General features: G+C 49.8%; 1 protein-coding gene across 1 annotated transcript; it reads left to right on the top strand.

Moving 5' to 3' along the window:
• Positions 1-673: 673 nt before the first annotated feature.
• BARHL2 (BarH like homeobox 2) lies at positions 674-5,348 on the top strand (the record flags this gene model as incomplete). The annotated part of the gene is made up of 3 exons (XM_082615562.1): positions 674-1,283; positions 3,042-3,267; positions 5,036-5,348. The coding sequence occupies 3 exons, from the start codon at positions 674-676 to the stop codon at positions 5,346-5,348; spliced, it is 1,149 nt and encodes a 382-aa protein (XP_082471688.1).
• Positions 5,349-14,905: the final 9,557 nt, after the last annotated feature.

Genomic DNA, 14,905 nt, shown 5'->3' with positions numbered 1-14,905 from the left:
GTCGCTCGGCGCCGCGATTCCGCCACCTCCTCCGCCTGTGCCTGCTCCTTCTTTCCTCCTCCTCCTCTTGTTGCCGCGACAACTGCGGCGGTGTCTGCTCCACAACTTTCCAAGAAAGTTCAGAAACTCGGCACCGGGGCGTCCGAGTCGCGCGCGGCCACCACCTCTGGGAGCCGCTGGGCAGCTCCGAGGGCGCGCGTCTGCCCAGGGTTTCGCGGGTCGCTGCACCTGCCACGTCCGCCGCCGCCGCTGCCGCCTGGTGCCAGGCTGTGGGCAGACCCTGGCGGCGGCAGCAGCGGCGGCGGCGTCGGGGTCACCTCCTGCTGCCTGCACCTCCGTCTGGCTCTCCTGCGCCGCCACCGCCGCGCCACGTGCGCGATCGTTCCTGGAGCGCACGCTCGGTGCTTCCTCAACAATTTTTGTAACTTTCCCCCTCTATCTTCCTTTCCCCAAACTCCTACTTTTTGCATTAGGGTAAAAAAAAAAAAAGTGTCGCAAGTGTCCACGGATTGCCACCTCCCAATTTCCTTCCCTCCCCGCCCCACTTTTTTGTTTGTTTGTGTTTTAAGCGGAGACAACATTGTTTCGTGTTATTCTGCTTTACGATCGATAGCTTCCTTTGCTTGGTCGGGGCGGCAGCGGAGCGGCGGAGTGGCGTGGACCTCATGTAGAAATGACAACAATGGAAGGGGCCAGCGGGTCGAATTTTGGAATAGACACGATTTTGTCCAGTGCCAGTTCGGGCAGCCCCGGCATGATGAATGGAGATTTCCGCCCGCTCGGCGAGGCCAGGACCGCGGATTTTAGGAGTCAGGCCACTCCGTCTCCCTGTTCGGAGATTGATACTGTAGGAACGGCGCCTTCCTCTCCCATCTCGGTCGCCATGGAGCCCCCGGAACCGCATGTGATAGCGGACGGCCCCCAGCATCACCACCACCTCCACCACAGCCAACAGCCGCCGCCGCCGCCAGCCGCGGCCCCCACGCAAAGTTTGCAGCCTTCGCCGCAACCGCCGCCGCCGCAGCCACCCGCCCAGCAGCTGGGCTCGGCCGCCTCGGTCCCCAGGACTTCCACCTCTTCTTTTTTGATTAAGGACATCTTGGGCGACAGCAAACCTCTGGCGGCGTGTGCACCGTACAGCACCAGCGTCTCCTCTCCCCACCACACCCCGAAGCAGGAGAGCAACGCAGCACACGAGAGCTTCAGGCCGAAGCTCGAGCAGGAGGACAGCAAAACCAAACTCGACAAGCGGGAAGAGTCCCAGAGCGACATCAAATGCCACGGTGAGTCGCGCCGCCTCGGCTCCCTCAGCCGTCTAGCTTCTCCTCCTCTTGCTTCCCTGTCTCCCCTTCTGTCTCCTGCGAATCTCTGCTGGATTCGAAGGCGATTTTCAGCTTCTAAGGCGATAGCGCCACGGTCAAAAACTGCAAGCGGGAGGGAGGCCTGGGCGTGCGATTTGGGGACTCGTCCCAAGTTCTGATTATTGTTACATTTCGACCTCCAACCCTCACCGCCATCCAGCTCCTTTCTTTGTTTTACTTCATTTTAATTTATTAGGAAGGGGGCAGAGGCGGAGGGTATCCGACGGGAAATACTTTAGTATTTCGTAGTGCCTAGGGGTGTGATCACAACGTGGTACTTATAATTTAATGCAAATCATTCCATTCTTCCTACACACCGTATTTTCTGAACACGGGAACGCGAATTATCAGATATAGCGAAGGGGAAAATTCCGAAGCGATTAACAGGGACATTTTTTAAAAAAAATTATTAGATCGTGATTAATATAGGGAAGGCCACACGGTAAAAAATTATAATTAGGGTTTCAATTAAAAAAAAATACTCTTCCTACCCCATGGCGCTAACTGAATATCTGTATTTCAGTAAGAGTTTTGGCCCCTTACAAGTAAATTGGGAGGTAGCATTTATGAAAGTAAAATTTTATGGAATTGGATATCTGTTTTTGTAAAATCAGAAGATGGCAATGGAATTGTCCTTCAACTCCCTTTTTTCACTTTCTCCCCAGAGAATTTCATAAGTGTTCTGGTCTTTGCATGGCAAAAGAGTTTTAACATATGAGGAGAGTTCTCTTTTTTCCCTTTACTGATAAGCTTATTATTATTATTAATCTTTGTCATCTCTGGGAAAGATGTGTGCTGACTGTCTGGAAGGTAGGATATTGCCTCTTCATTTTACTATTGTATCATTAGCATAATAGTGCCCAAAACAGATGTACAGTCTGGTCTGGCGATTTTTTGTGCACCAACCTCCCCAGTGGGTCAATTAGAGAGATTATGGTTCTTCCTGCAGGGAAGATCAAGGAGCGCAGCAAAAACGGGTACAAACAGAGGGATTGACATATCGATTTCCCAGCATTTCAGTAAAAAACCAAAGTTGACAAATAGAATCCGGAAATCTCTGGGCTGTCACCTGGATGGGCTCAGTGATTTTGAGCTGAACGCAGTGTCTGGGAGACATTCTTTCTGAAGCTTTAAGAGACCGGATGCAAGCAGCTGCAGAGAGCTTGATCCAATATTTCCCAAGTGCATCTGAAAAAAGGAAAACAAATGCCTATAACTTTTAGTAAACAGGAGAAGTAAAATGAAAAAAGTGCCCCCTTCTCAAAAAAAATGTTGAAAGACCTTTTAAAAACTAACACATAAGAAAATATGAAGTCAGGATGAAAACAGTAATGGAAAGGGACAGGGTCTCCCCCCAGTCAAGGAAACAATTAAGAAAAGGACCCTATATCATAAAGTATTTTTTTCCTTTCTCATTTCCAAAGGCGGGAAGATCCAGCACTCCTTTGGAACCCTCTTAGAAGCTCTGCACAAGGCTCCACACTCCCTAGCCAGCAGTTGGTCCTCTTCCTCCATACTGGCTAAGGTCCAAGTATGTTTATAAGGAAGGTGGCAGAGTATACTTCCCCCCACCCCCAGACCAGCAGCTGGCTTGGGAATGTGGAAGTGTGTGCCAGGAGGACACTCCATCCTTCCCCATTCCAGGCTACCTTACGTGTCCGTGTCTGGGTTTCTATGTAGGAACAAAGGAGGAAGGAGACCGGGAGATTACGAGTAGCCGAGAGAGTCCCCCTGTGAGAGCCAAAAAACCTCGCAAAGCCAGGACGGCTTTCTCCGACCACCAACTCAATCAACTGGAGCGTAGCTTTGAGCGACAGAAGTACCTGAGTGTGCAGGACCGCATGGACCTGGCAGCTGCGCTCAATCTCACTGACACCCAGGTCAAGACCTGGTACCAGAACCGCAGGTAAGGGAGGCTGTGTGGGAGAGCAAAGACGTCTGGCCATCCAGGTCAAGACTACTACACCAATCCTCTTCCCTCCTGGCCTCGGAGACACTAAGGACTCAGAGGTCCCTGAGCTGGCAGTCGGGGGCTTTCTGGCTGGAGGAGGAATTAGCCACACCTCCAAGGTGAAAGGGATCCTTGGGTAGCTGGAGTTTGGAGAACTTTGCACTTCTAAGTGTCCTTAACATATGCTAGTTTCTCCCCCAAACCTGAGTGGCTGAAATTTGCCCCCAGATCAATCAAGCCACACCTTTTCAAACTGAGACATCGGTGTAGGAGACACTCAGGCCCATAAAACCTGTGCATTGCACCCTTTTGGGCCTGCCCCAGGATGGTTCCAAATATCTATAGCTGGTCACACAGTCTGGCTGTATCCATCCTGGAAGAGCTGACCCACTGGCCTCAGCTTAAAAGTCCTTGCTTGTCCTGTGAGGCAATTGGGGAGAGGTAGAGTTGGCAGCCGGTCAGGCATCTAGACTGAGGGTCTGTCCCCTATTCTGGCCACCTCAGAGCCCTCCAGGAACCACGGCTTCCCTTGAAAGGAAATTGGGAAAGGGGCTGACAGTACTTGTACGCCCCTGAACTGCAGTGTGAACCCAACCTGTGCAGTCTGGGGCCGAGGTTATACCGAGTTTCCAAGCCTGACGGTTGTCTCCCTTGTCTCGATTTTCTCTCCCCCTCCTTTTCTCTCATTTGTGTTCTAATCGTCCATAAGTGTGGTTGGAAATGCCCATCCAGTTGTCATCTTTACCATAATTTTCTGTCTCATTACATACGGTTTCAGCCACCCTAATTCTGTCGGAAAACATTAGTGTCATTTGTAGCCAATTTAAAATGGGCGACATGTTTATTAATTTGGCTGGAGCTGCCGGGTATGGAGGGCCCAGCAGCCCTGCGTTCCGTCCGGAGGCATCTGAGCAAAGGCCTCTTCTTCCTAGTGGGGTGCGGTGGGGGAGGGAGGAGCCCGAGAGGAGCTGATCACAGGTTTTAATTGTTACTCTCTCTCAGAGGAGAAAAGATCCTGAAATGCATTTTTCCCCTCCTGGAATGGCCCCGAGGTACTGTCCCCATGGGAGAGTCCTCCCTCAAACGAATTCCGTTTTGAAACCCTTGTCACCTTCCTGGCTCTTAACCCCCCACCCCAAACACCTGCCGTAAGGTCCTGTCAGGCTGGTGAGAGAGATGTGTCTCCACAGCCCTGGGGACCAAGAGGGCCAGGAGTCCAAGGCCCAGGAGTCTCTGTGTCCCTTTGTTTACGGTTTCTTCTCACTCGGCCTGGAGGAAAGGGGGAGGGGCAAAGAGCAGACACTCTGGGGTGGCTGGGGAGCCACTTGGGGAAGGAAATTAGAGGAGGGAGAAGACTGCTTATAGAAAGAGTGGTCTCCGTTGGCCTCCAGGAAAGTTTCAGGAAGTAGCCAAACAATAAGGGGGGGGCGGGCAACGGCAGAGCAAAACGTCAGGAAAAGGTAGCAAAGATTGGAGAATTTTATTTATGAATGTCTCAGACATTGATGGCATCGTTTGGGAAACTGACTTGGATTTGGGTGATTCTGGGAGGGAGAGGGTGGGATAGGGGGCCAGGAGGTGTGCTTCATTCCTGGTTCTCAGCGCTCTCTAAGTCTTCGTGTGCTCCCCGAGGAAGAGAAAGCAGGTGAGGGGGGAGAATGGGCCTTGGTGCCTGGGCAGTGCCCACAGCTGCAGGGTGCACGCACGCCTGCTTTTATTTCAGGACCAAGTGGAAGCGGCAGACTGCGGTGGGCCTGGAGCTGCTGGCCGAGGCAGGGAATTACTCGGCACTGCAGAGGATGTTTCCGTCGCCTTATTTCTACCACCCAAGCTTGCTGGGCAGCATGGACAGTACTACCGCCGCGGCGGCCGCCGCCGCCATGTACAGCAGCATGTACCGGACTCCTCCTGCACCCCATCCCCAGCTGCAGCGGCCCCTGGTGCCCCGAGTGCTCATCCACGGCTTGGGGCCTGGGGGACAGCCGGCCCTCAATCCCCTGTCCAGCCCCATCCCAGGCACCCCGCATCCCCGGTGAAGAGCAGGTCACTGCCCCTCCCTGTCCCCTCCCCGACCCGGACAGCTGCCCCTCCTCTCCCGGCACCAGGCTGTCCGGCCTCCCTTGCAGCCAACCGGGAAGCAAAGAAGTAAGAGAGGAAGACGCTCACCAGCGGGTGGAGGGGGGGCCCAAAGAGGAGCCAGCCCTCCACTCTCCATCTCCCCACCCCCAGAGACAGGGCTGGAAAGCTCCCGCACAGCAGTGTGACTGGCGAAAACGCCGACTCCACACAAAGTGCGACCAGTAAGTGAAAACATCAACAAAAACAAAACCTCAAGTTCTTTTTAAAAAATGACTTTAGGGACAAGCAGGAGGGAGGGAGGGGGGTGGGGTAAGGAGGGAAGAAAGAAGGGCACGGAGAGGAAACCACACAGGCAGAGAGAATTGTAGATGAACAGCCTCAAATTCCGAGGCAGAGGGCGTTGCCGTGGACATTCCGACTGCCCCAGAGAAAAGAGGAGGGTAACTGAGAACTTTGCACTGATTTCTCATGACCTTTTTTCTTTTGGAAAAGTGGCATGCTCCATAATATGAAAAAAAATGTACATTTGAAAGACTGAGTGATAAGTGATATATCATATTTATTATATGTTGTCCAAAAAAGTCACTTATATACATTAGTAAAACATGATTTTTCTTTTCATGTCTTTTTGATTCAGTAAAATAAATGCTTAGACAAAAATATAGATTTTTTTGTGATTGAAAATTACAGAAATAAAGTTTATCTTTTTTTAACAAGTGATGAAATCCAAGGGAGCTGATTTTACTGAAGCAGAATGTACTATGATGAAATGTGTCAATTGGTTTAGGAAAACAAAATCCCTTCTGGAATATTAGAAATTTACAAAATCTGTAAAGATGTTGGGCTGACTTGTATAAAAACAGCTCCATTTTTCACGGTGGCCTCTTCCGAGCCGTTATTCGATATGTGTGAACTTCTTTCTTTTTAAGTGGATGATTTCAGAGCAGTCCGTGAGGCCGCAGGAGAAACTCTGCGCTTGTCGGCTGTTGGTGCTTGCCAAGTAGGCGGCCAACTTTCCCTGCTGTCCCGGCCTGCCTGGCAGCCCCAGCCGAACCGGGTCTGTCCGCCCCTCCTCCTTCTCCTAGGGCTCCTCCCGGGGCAATGAGGGTCCGGAGCGCTGGGCAGCGGAGACGCCGGCAGGGGCTGGGCTGCGGGCGGGCGGGCGGACATGCGGGCCTCGCAGCTGTTCGGCAGCCCACGGCCCGGCGCCCGCGCGGCAGGACAGCCTGCAAGCAGGAGGCTGCAGGGCGCGCAATTAGGGCGCCCGGGGGGTCTCGAGAGGCCCAGCTAACAAACCCTGGTCGTGCTTTGATCCCGGCCTTCTCATTCCCCAGCGGGCATCCAACCCCTAGCCCCGAGCCGAGTCTCTTGTCCTAGTGAGTTGGCTGTGCTGGGATGTCTGGAGCGGAGAGCAACTCTGGCCGAGACAGGTGTGCCAGGCTTTTTATCCGCGTCCCTGGATCTTTTGGGACCGCAAAATGAGAGGCCCTGCCCAGAGGGTAGTGGAGGCCGGCTCCCTGCTTTGGGAGTGTGTGTGTGTGTGTGTGTGTGTGTGTGTGAGTGAGTGTGTGAGTGTGTGAGAATGAGTGTGTACGTATTCGTAGCACCTCGGCCAGAGCCAGACCTCAGCTACAGGCCCTCCTCCCCAACTAGCTCCCAAGAGGCTCAGCATTCCCGACTAGTGTGGAAGAACTGGGTGGGGGTGTGTGTACATTTCCGAGGCCTTTCCCACCTTCCCCGGCCCCAAGGTCACTTCTCGAGTAGTCAGAGAGTTGGATCCCCGTCTGGGTTTCCTTACATCTTCTATCTTCACTTCTGCCCTAGTACATAGTCAAAAGAGTAAGACCTGCAGCTAAAACACATCCAGACCCATTTTCCAACTTTCTCTGATGTTTGAATCTTAGTAGAGTTATAAAAACATTAAAAAATGTGGAGTGCTGTGGGAATATGTGTTGGGGAGGAGAGGGAAGGAAGAAGGAAAGAAAGGTGAAATCCAGGAGGAAATTGCCTCCGCTGCCTTGATCAGACCAGGGCTAATTAGGGAGTAGTTTGCAGATTTCTCTCCAGCTCATCAATTTGCTTTAAAAGTGGTCTTGGTCTTGTTTGATTCTAACAAAAGTGTTTGGACTGGCCCTTCTCATTTTCTTCCCACTGAGCTGGGACAAACTCAAACAGCTGGGCTGGGCTGGAAGCTGGGCGCCACTGTGTCCAGTGGGAATGCCCATTGCCTGGGTACTCAGCAGACTCTCCTTGTTCTGTCTTAGCTGCTGTTGGGTTTTACAATCACGCTTAAATAGTTCACAAATGGTCTGCCTGGGCCTAAAAAGGCACTTTCCAAGGCTTGGGGGTGCTACAGCTTCTCGATGCACTGGCCCCAGGGCTGGTCATCTTCGGGGGGGGGGGAAAGGGGGGAACCTGGGAATTCACTGGAGCTCACACATTCTAAGTTCCCTACAAAGAATGACCTCAAGTCCAGTTGGGAAATGCACATAAACAAATCTTCAAATACAAACCAGGCCATAGCACCCATCTGCTACCAGCAGCCCGCCAGCAGCCTGCCAGCCACTCTGCTGAGGAGCCTGCCAGCTACCCCTTCGCTCTCAAGGCCAAACTTGGACTCCATAGGTGGACAATGAAGGGGGAAGCACTATGTCTACAGAGACCAAGGTTTCTTAATTAACCTCATATTCCACTTCTGCTAGCAATTAGATTTGATTCACCAGAGTCCTCCCAAATGTGCTTTTGCTTCAAAGTCAAGTTTTCTTTCACCCCCTAAACCATGCAGTTGAAAGTGTCAATTCCCTTTCTACATTTGTGTTGTTTACTTCCTGTTGCACGGAAGTTGGCAAAAGGAGTGTGTGTGTGTGTGTGTGTGTGTGTGTGTGTGTGTGTGGTGGCGGGACTGTTGTCCCAGGAAGAAAGTTGAGTGCTGGATTCCTTCTTTTCATTCTTTTCTTTCTGCAGCAGTACCACCTCAGCAGGTGCCCTTCTATTCAAACATCTCCAAACTATTGCTTACAAGTCAAATGCAAACATAGTCCTTTCCCTCAAAAGGGGTCCTTCAGTCCGTGCCTGCCCAACAAAGTAGCGGTGTTGGCTAAAAGGTGAGGAGTGCAACACCAAGTTTTCCAAAAAGCAAGGAACAGTATAATAGACAAAGGTCTTTTCACAAGGGAGATCCAGAGTTAGTTATGGAGGCTCAGAGGTCTGTTGGCCCTGGGAGCTGCACTTCTTTTATTTTTCCCACCTTCAGCTGGTGTTGGAAGGACACTCCACGGCTAACTCCATTTGGATCACTCTTTTGATTAAGCTGGGGACTGGCAAAACAGGGATTTTCGGGGGGCATTCTTTGCTTGCTACAGAAACACAGGAGAACAAACTTGTTTCAGAGAGATGTTTAGACACTCACAAAGGCCCCTTACATTTGCTCTCCTCACGATCAGCTCTGCGACTCCAGCAAACCTAGCACAAATCTGTAGTGAGTACGGAGTAAGAAGTTAACGCCCCAACTAGCAGCCAGGTGTTCTAGCCCAAGCCAGCAATTTTCAATGAGTTGCAAAGTTATGATTGCTGCTTGCTTCCATGCCTCCAGCAAATATACCTACCACCTTGTAACAGTTTATTTTTGCTCCCCCTGCCCTTAAAATGAAAGTCCACATGATGGCAAATTAGACAGCTGATTTCCTCTGTTGCAAATAAAACCGTTTACCCTCAAACCAAGACTTCCGTCCTCCTCCCTCCCTGCCATCTGACTCCTGCCTAGACAGCCCTTCCCCAGGAGTCTGCCAAACCCCACCTCCCCTCTTTAAACAGGCAGCTTGTGAGTGGTTTGTTTTGTTATATTTTTAACTTTCTAAAAATATTTGGAAAAGCTCTCCCCAGGGCTAGGGAAACTTTAGTCCCTATTAAACCATGTGGTTACAAAAATATACTGGAAGAGAGCTGCTTAGTTTTCTAAAAAGCCAGGCATAACTTGAAGTCAACATGCTTGGGAAGAGACTGACTTTTCACTACTGGTGGGCATGATCAGGGGCAGCGCTGAGCCTCCTAGGGAATTGATGTTTCCTCCTCAGCACTGAATTCTTGGTGTGGGAAAGCTGTTTTGTCGGGTGTCTTGGCTGTTGGCTAGAAAATTAGGCAGAAGGGTGAGTGGGGGCTTCTCCAGAGTTTACTCCATGAACCCTGGAACAACGCCTCTAGACTTCTTAAGTCTCCCACTAGGTCTTTGTCCAGTCCCCGCTTCTTGGCCAGTTCTAGCCTTCCTCTCTGCCCATGCCTCTTTCCCTGAAGTTGGGGCCTGTGTGCCCCTCCCTTCTTCTGGCAGGTTGAACACCCCCAGGGTTTAGTAGGGCTAAGTGTGTGGGGTAAGGGTTGTGTGCATTCAGAGAGAGGGGGGTATCACTGGCCTTTCGCATTGGAAAATCAGGTCAGCTGTCTCAGGGAGATGAGATGACCCAGAAGGGACTTTTTCCCTCACCTTCTTCTGGCTGAATTTTGAAGGCCTCTGTCAGTCGGAGTGTTGCTGGGTGGACGGTCTCAGCCAACCTCGCATTGTCAGTTTCTCTGCTCTCTGCCTCTCCTTTTGTCTCCCCTCGGGCCTCCCTCTCCCGTTTCTCTCTCCTAGCACCACAGACAGCTCCCAGGGCGCGCGGGGGAGCGGAGTCCCGGAGGCTGGAGGGTTCCCTGCAAAGCCTAGGCGACCGCAGGGGGCGCACCGGGGAAGGGTCGGCGGCGCCCGCAGGGGAGGTCCGCGAAGTGATTACAAAGCGCCCTCCCCGGCGGCGCTTCCTGATTAGCTCTAAGTCCAAACAGGGTCACATTCCAAAGAACAAAATCTTCAATCAATAAAGTAATTCAAAAACCAAAAGATCTCGGGGTAAGTAGTGCTCAGTGACAGATCAACTCTAAACCGTCCCTATTTAATAAGTTCTTAGTGGAAGCCGACTGGGAAGGAGAGGGGCCTCAGTTCTGCTGCTTCGAAGCCCTTGCGTCGTGGCCGCAGCGAAGTCGCCAGTGGAACCGCTCTCAATGGCATTTTTTACTTTCTCCGCTCGCGCAGCCCCGACCCTGCTCTGCGAACCGCCGCCTCGGCCGATGGAAACCCAGGAGAAGCGCTCCCGAGACGGCCGCCCTGCAGGTTGGGTTGAGCCGAGGCCCTGATATCTCCACTGCTTTTTCCACCTCGCGTCTCCTCTCCGCCGGTTTGGGACTCTCCCAGCTCCCGCTACGATCTGGTCCAGGACCCGCAGGAGCTCCACTGAAAAAGGAGGACCTTCGCGAGCCCGAGATTGAACTTGACGTACGATGGAAGGGCTTTGTCACTTTGTGGAGCTGATGGATTTCCGCCCCCACCCACCCCTACGTCTGGCCGCCTGGATTCTTTAGTGAACAAGCCCTAGATGTGGGATCCTCCCTCCCACTCCCAGCAATTCTCACGCACGTTGCAGCCTGCTGTTTGCTCCGCGATTCCCACGCCCCACTGCAGCGCGTGGGCTCCGCGCTGGGTCTCCCGCCGTATGCGCCCCAGCCGGGCCTCAGCACTCCTCCTGCCCCACCCCCAACCCGGGACAGCCCCGCCGCCCCAAGTTCCCGCTCCCCGTTACAGACGGTGTTTCAGGGAGAAATGCGTGCGTCAGGACAGGGACCGTATAGACCAGGGACAGGAATCCAAATACCTTCACGAACGGTGCTTGGGCAAGGCCTACAGAGCAGGGGCCCCTGTTCTCACATCTCAGTGGGCTCGGGAGGGAATATAAAGCGTTCTCCTATGAAGATGATAAAATAATGGTTGCCCAGGTAGAAGCTCATATCTGTATCGCACTTCATACTCCCCCTTCCCCAACCCCCCAAGGCCTCAAGGCTGCAAATGAATGCCTCCTTCAGGTTTTCCCTCAGTTCTTGGAAGCCAGCTCCTCGTAGTTGATCATCCCCACTTCCTCAACTGCCTCTCTGGCTCTCCTCTTCCTCTTTCCCTTTAGAGTTGGAGGAATGGAAATGCTAAGTGGAATTTAGTTGCTGACAGAGACTTTTAGCAGCAGCGTGGATTATCCATATTAGAAAGTCAGGCACCACTGGGGAGACCCTAGTGCCTCCAGGGGCTGGAGAAAAAGGTGTTCCAAGGTGTGCATGGTTATGTGAAATGGGAGAAAAAGTTTTCTATGGAGTAATGTGTATTTATACTACCGCCTAAGGAGAGAGCAAGTAGGCAGTGGTGGTGTATTGTTTCCCCACTCCTATGCCACAAAATTAGAATGCCCGTTATGGACAAATAGTCTACATTCTATAAAGCCAATTGGCTGATAGAGTGTTAGGAAAAGGATATGGAAGTCGGTGCTACTCACTTCCTACTGTAGGGAAGTTAAACTACTTGGTATAGTTTCCAGCTGTGGGGGTCTTCCAAGTGAAAAGACCATAGTAGGTCTCTTTCTCACTAGGCCGTTTTCTGGTTGAGTGAACTGCTAGGAAATGACTTTCTAGTGATCTAATATGAAGATTTTGATTTTCCTAATGCCTCTCATTTGAGAAAATAGGCATGTCATAATTTCTGAAAGATGCAAATAAGGATCTGATTGTCCACCTTCCTCTTGCACCAACTCTTAGTCTCCCCCCTCTCTGCTCCCCTCCTCCCTCCCCCCCCCAACCCGGGGCATCTGCAGACCTATGGGCAGGGAAGTTCTAGCCCAGATATTAACAGTGACAGAGATGTCCATTGGAAGTAGGGTGTATCAGAGCCACAATCACTTAAAAACATCAAATTATTATTCATCTGCCCCATTTCCCTCAAACGTTCTACTGATAGAAGCTTACCAAGTCGTTTCCGTTAGATTAAGAGGATTTCAAAGGGACATCTACTTCCTCACCAGCCTTGACTGAACACACCATGGCATTACATTATACATGCTCGTATGCGAATAAATGCATAATTGTCACATAATCATTCATTGTTATGCATCAATAGATTGGTCCAGAAAATCACATAAAACACAAATGGGTAAGTGTGGCCATGGGGTGATTCATTTTTTAAAAAAATATTTATTTATTTATTTATTTATGGCTGTGTTGGGTCTTCGTTTCTGTGCGAGGGCTTTCTCTAGTTGCGGCAAGCAGGGGCCACTCTTCATCGCGGTGCGCGGGCCTCTCACTATCTCGGCCTCTCCCGTTGCGGAGCACAGGCTCCAGACGCGCAGGCTCAGCAGTTGTGGCTCACGGGCCTAGTTGCTCCGCGGCATGTGGGATCTTCCCAGACCAGGGCTCGAGCCCGTGTCCTCTAAATTGGCAGGCAGATTCTCAACCACTGCGCCACCAGGGAAGCCCTGGAGTGATTCATTTTGTCTTTCTTCTTTTTGGGATTGCTTTTGAAATTTCTGGCAATCCATATTTTGGATTCCCTCATGAACTTCTGTAGATGTACATTGGAGCAGATCTCCAAGAGCCTGGTCTTTGCAGTGGAAACCACTCCACCCTTTCCTGTCACGTGGCAAACTTTGACCCGCCCACCTCAGCCGTGCCCAAGCAGAACGCAGGAACGGAAGCGACCTTGCCGCCGCTGGCGGAGCTTTGGCTTCCTCTGCCTACAGGGCAGGCTTTTCCCAGGCTTGCCGCTTGCAGAGACCAGGCCCGACCTTTCATTACCGATTTCCTTTACCCCTCTCTTGTTACCAGTTTGGGTTAAAACCCTTTGCCTCTGAAGGTGCCTAAGGGGTGACATTCTGCAGCTCCCCGTGCTTCATTATTTTCACATGCCCAAAGTCCTCCCACGAAGATATTTATTAGGGTAAAATTCGATTAGAATTTGTATGAACATGAAGATGTCTCCACTTCCTCTAGTAAAGCAACAATGACTGCTTTCATTTCAGGAACTGGTAATAGGTATGCTGGCCGGGGATCTGTTGAGAAGCCTCAGGTGAGTGAATTCAATAGAGGGAAGCTCTGGCCTCTGAAGACTTTTAAGGCCTTAGGCCACAGAATCTGTTCTGCTCTCCATTCCTGCCTTGCTTTTATCCTCCTGACTTTTGTTATTTTATATGTCTGGGATGCTTAGGTGATGGGCCAAGCATTTCTCTTGAGGGATGTCAATGCTGAAAAGTTGAATTAAGCTTGTAAATTTGTTGGGTCTTACTCTTAATTAATAATTTAGAACAGGATTAAAAAAACCCCAACTATTCAAGACACTGCTTATTAACAGCAGTGCTGCATATGTCGGTGACATTTCAGGAAGGATCTCCTTTATTTGGTAACATGTTTTACAGGCTTTTCTTTTCCTTCCATGAATGATCTAGTCCCTTAGGGGAACATGATTCTTGGTTCTGCCCAGAAATTTGGCAAAAGGATATTTTCCAACATCCACGTTAATAAGTAATTGGATTTTAAACAGAACTGATCTTGATCCAAACTCAGGATTGGAAGGAATCTCTAAGGTCATCTAGCTTAATACCTATTCTAAACTTTATTTGTTGTTTTTTTTCTACAACATAATTGATTTGTGTTTTTTATTTTTTTTTCAATCCCTGTTCCCCGCTTCCATTTTTTTTTCTGTAAAGATAGAGAAGGGGAAGGATAGAGATCCTACAGTATTACAGCTTTTCCAGATGATTCTTGTCTTTCAATTTTAATGGAGTTAAATTTATGTGATCAAATCCTACTACACACACACAAAAAACATGCTTTTTGTAAAATCTAATAAAATAACTTTTCTTTTGTAAAAGTAATGCATACTCACTGTGGAAAAATTTTTATATACTGAGGAGAGAAGAAAAAAGTTCATCTTCTGTCACTCAAAAAAAACCACTGCTAATATTTGATCTATTGTTTCTAGACTTTTGCTGTGAATTTTTGTATAATTTTGATCACATTTCATCTGGGATATCATTTATGCTTTTGGTACAACTGTTTTTCTGTATTATTTAAAACTCTTTGTAAGTATAATATTCGATACATAAGATTCTCTCCCATAAATGTATCATAATCGAGTCAACCATTCTTTCATCACTGGACCTTTAAATTGTTTTCCTTGATTTGAGATGAATAATGCTTCAATGAGCGTGAAAGCAAGATTCTGGAGAAAGGATTCTAGATGTTATTTGGTGTATCACTTTATTATTTATCTTGACTAGGGCAGTGGAAGCAATGAAAGAACAAGATGACCAGCTCAAGAGGAGATACGCATTACTGACCAAAGGTAGTGGTTTCATTGAATAGTGTAAGTTAAGCCTCAGTAAATTGAGAGCTATGTGAGCCCGTATATGCTGTGGTGAAGTAAGCTAAGAACGCCACTTACAAATTTTTTATGTGTATTTTAAACTTCTCTGACTTTGAATATGAATTTGGCAGCCTCCTCACCAGAGAAGACTTGCCTGACTAAAGGAGGGGAAGAAGGTTAGGTCTCTTCTGATTTAGGTTGGTAGCATGTTGCTTGCTTAGTTTGCCCTACTGTTTTCTGTGCTCCAGCTATTCTGTGGGTAAATAGAAGGCTTTTGCTTCTAGGACTGCCATTCTGGCACCTTTCATCAGAACT

This window comes from Mesoplodon mirus (assembly GCF_964341445.2).
Source record: "Mesoplodon mirus genome assembly, chromosome: 3".
In the NCBI taxonomy this organism is placed as follows: domain Eukaryota; kingdom Metazoa; phylum Chordata; class Mammalia; order Artiodactyla; family Ziphiidae; genus Mesoplodon; species Mesoplodon mirus.
This window is presented reverse-complemented; position numbering and strand designations above follow the sequence as displayed.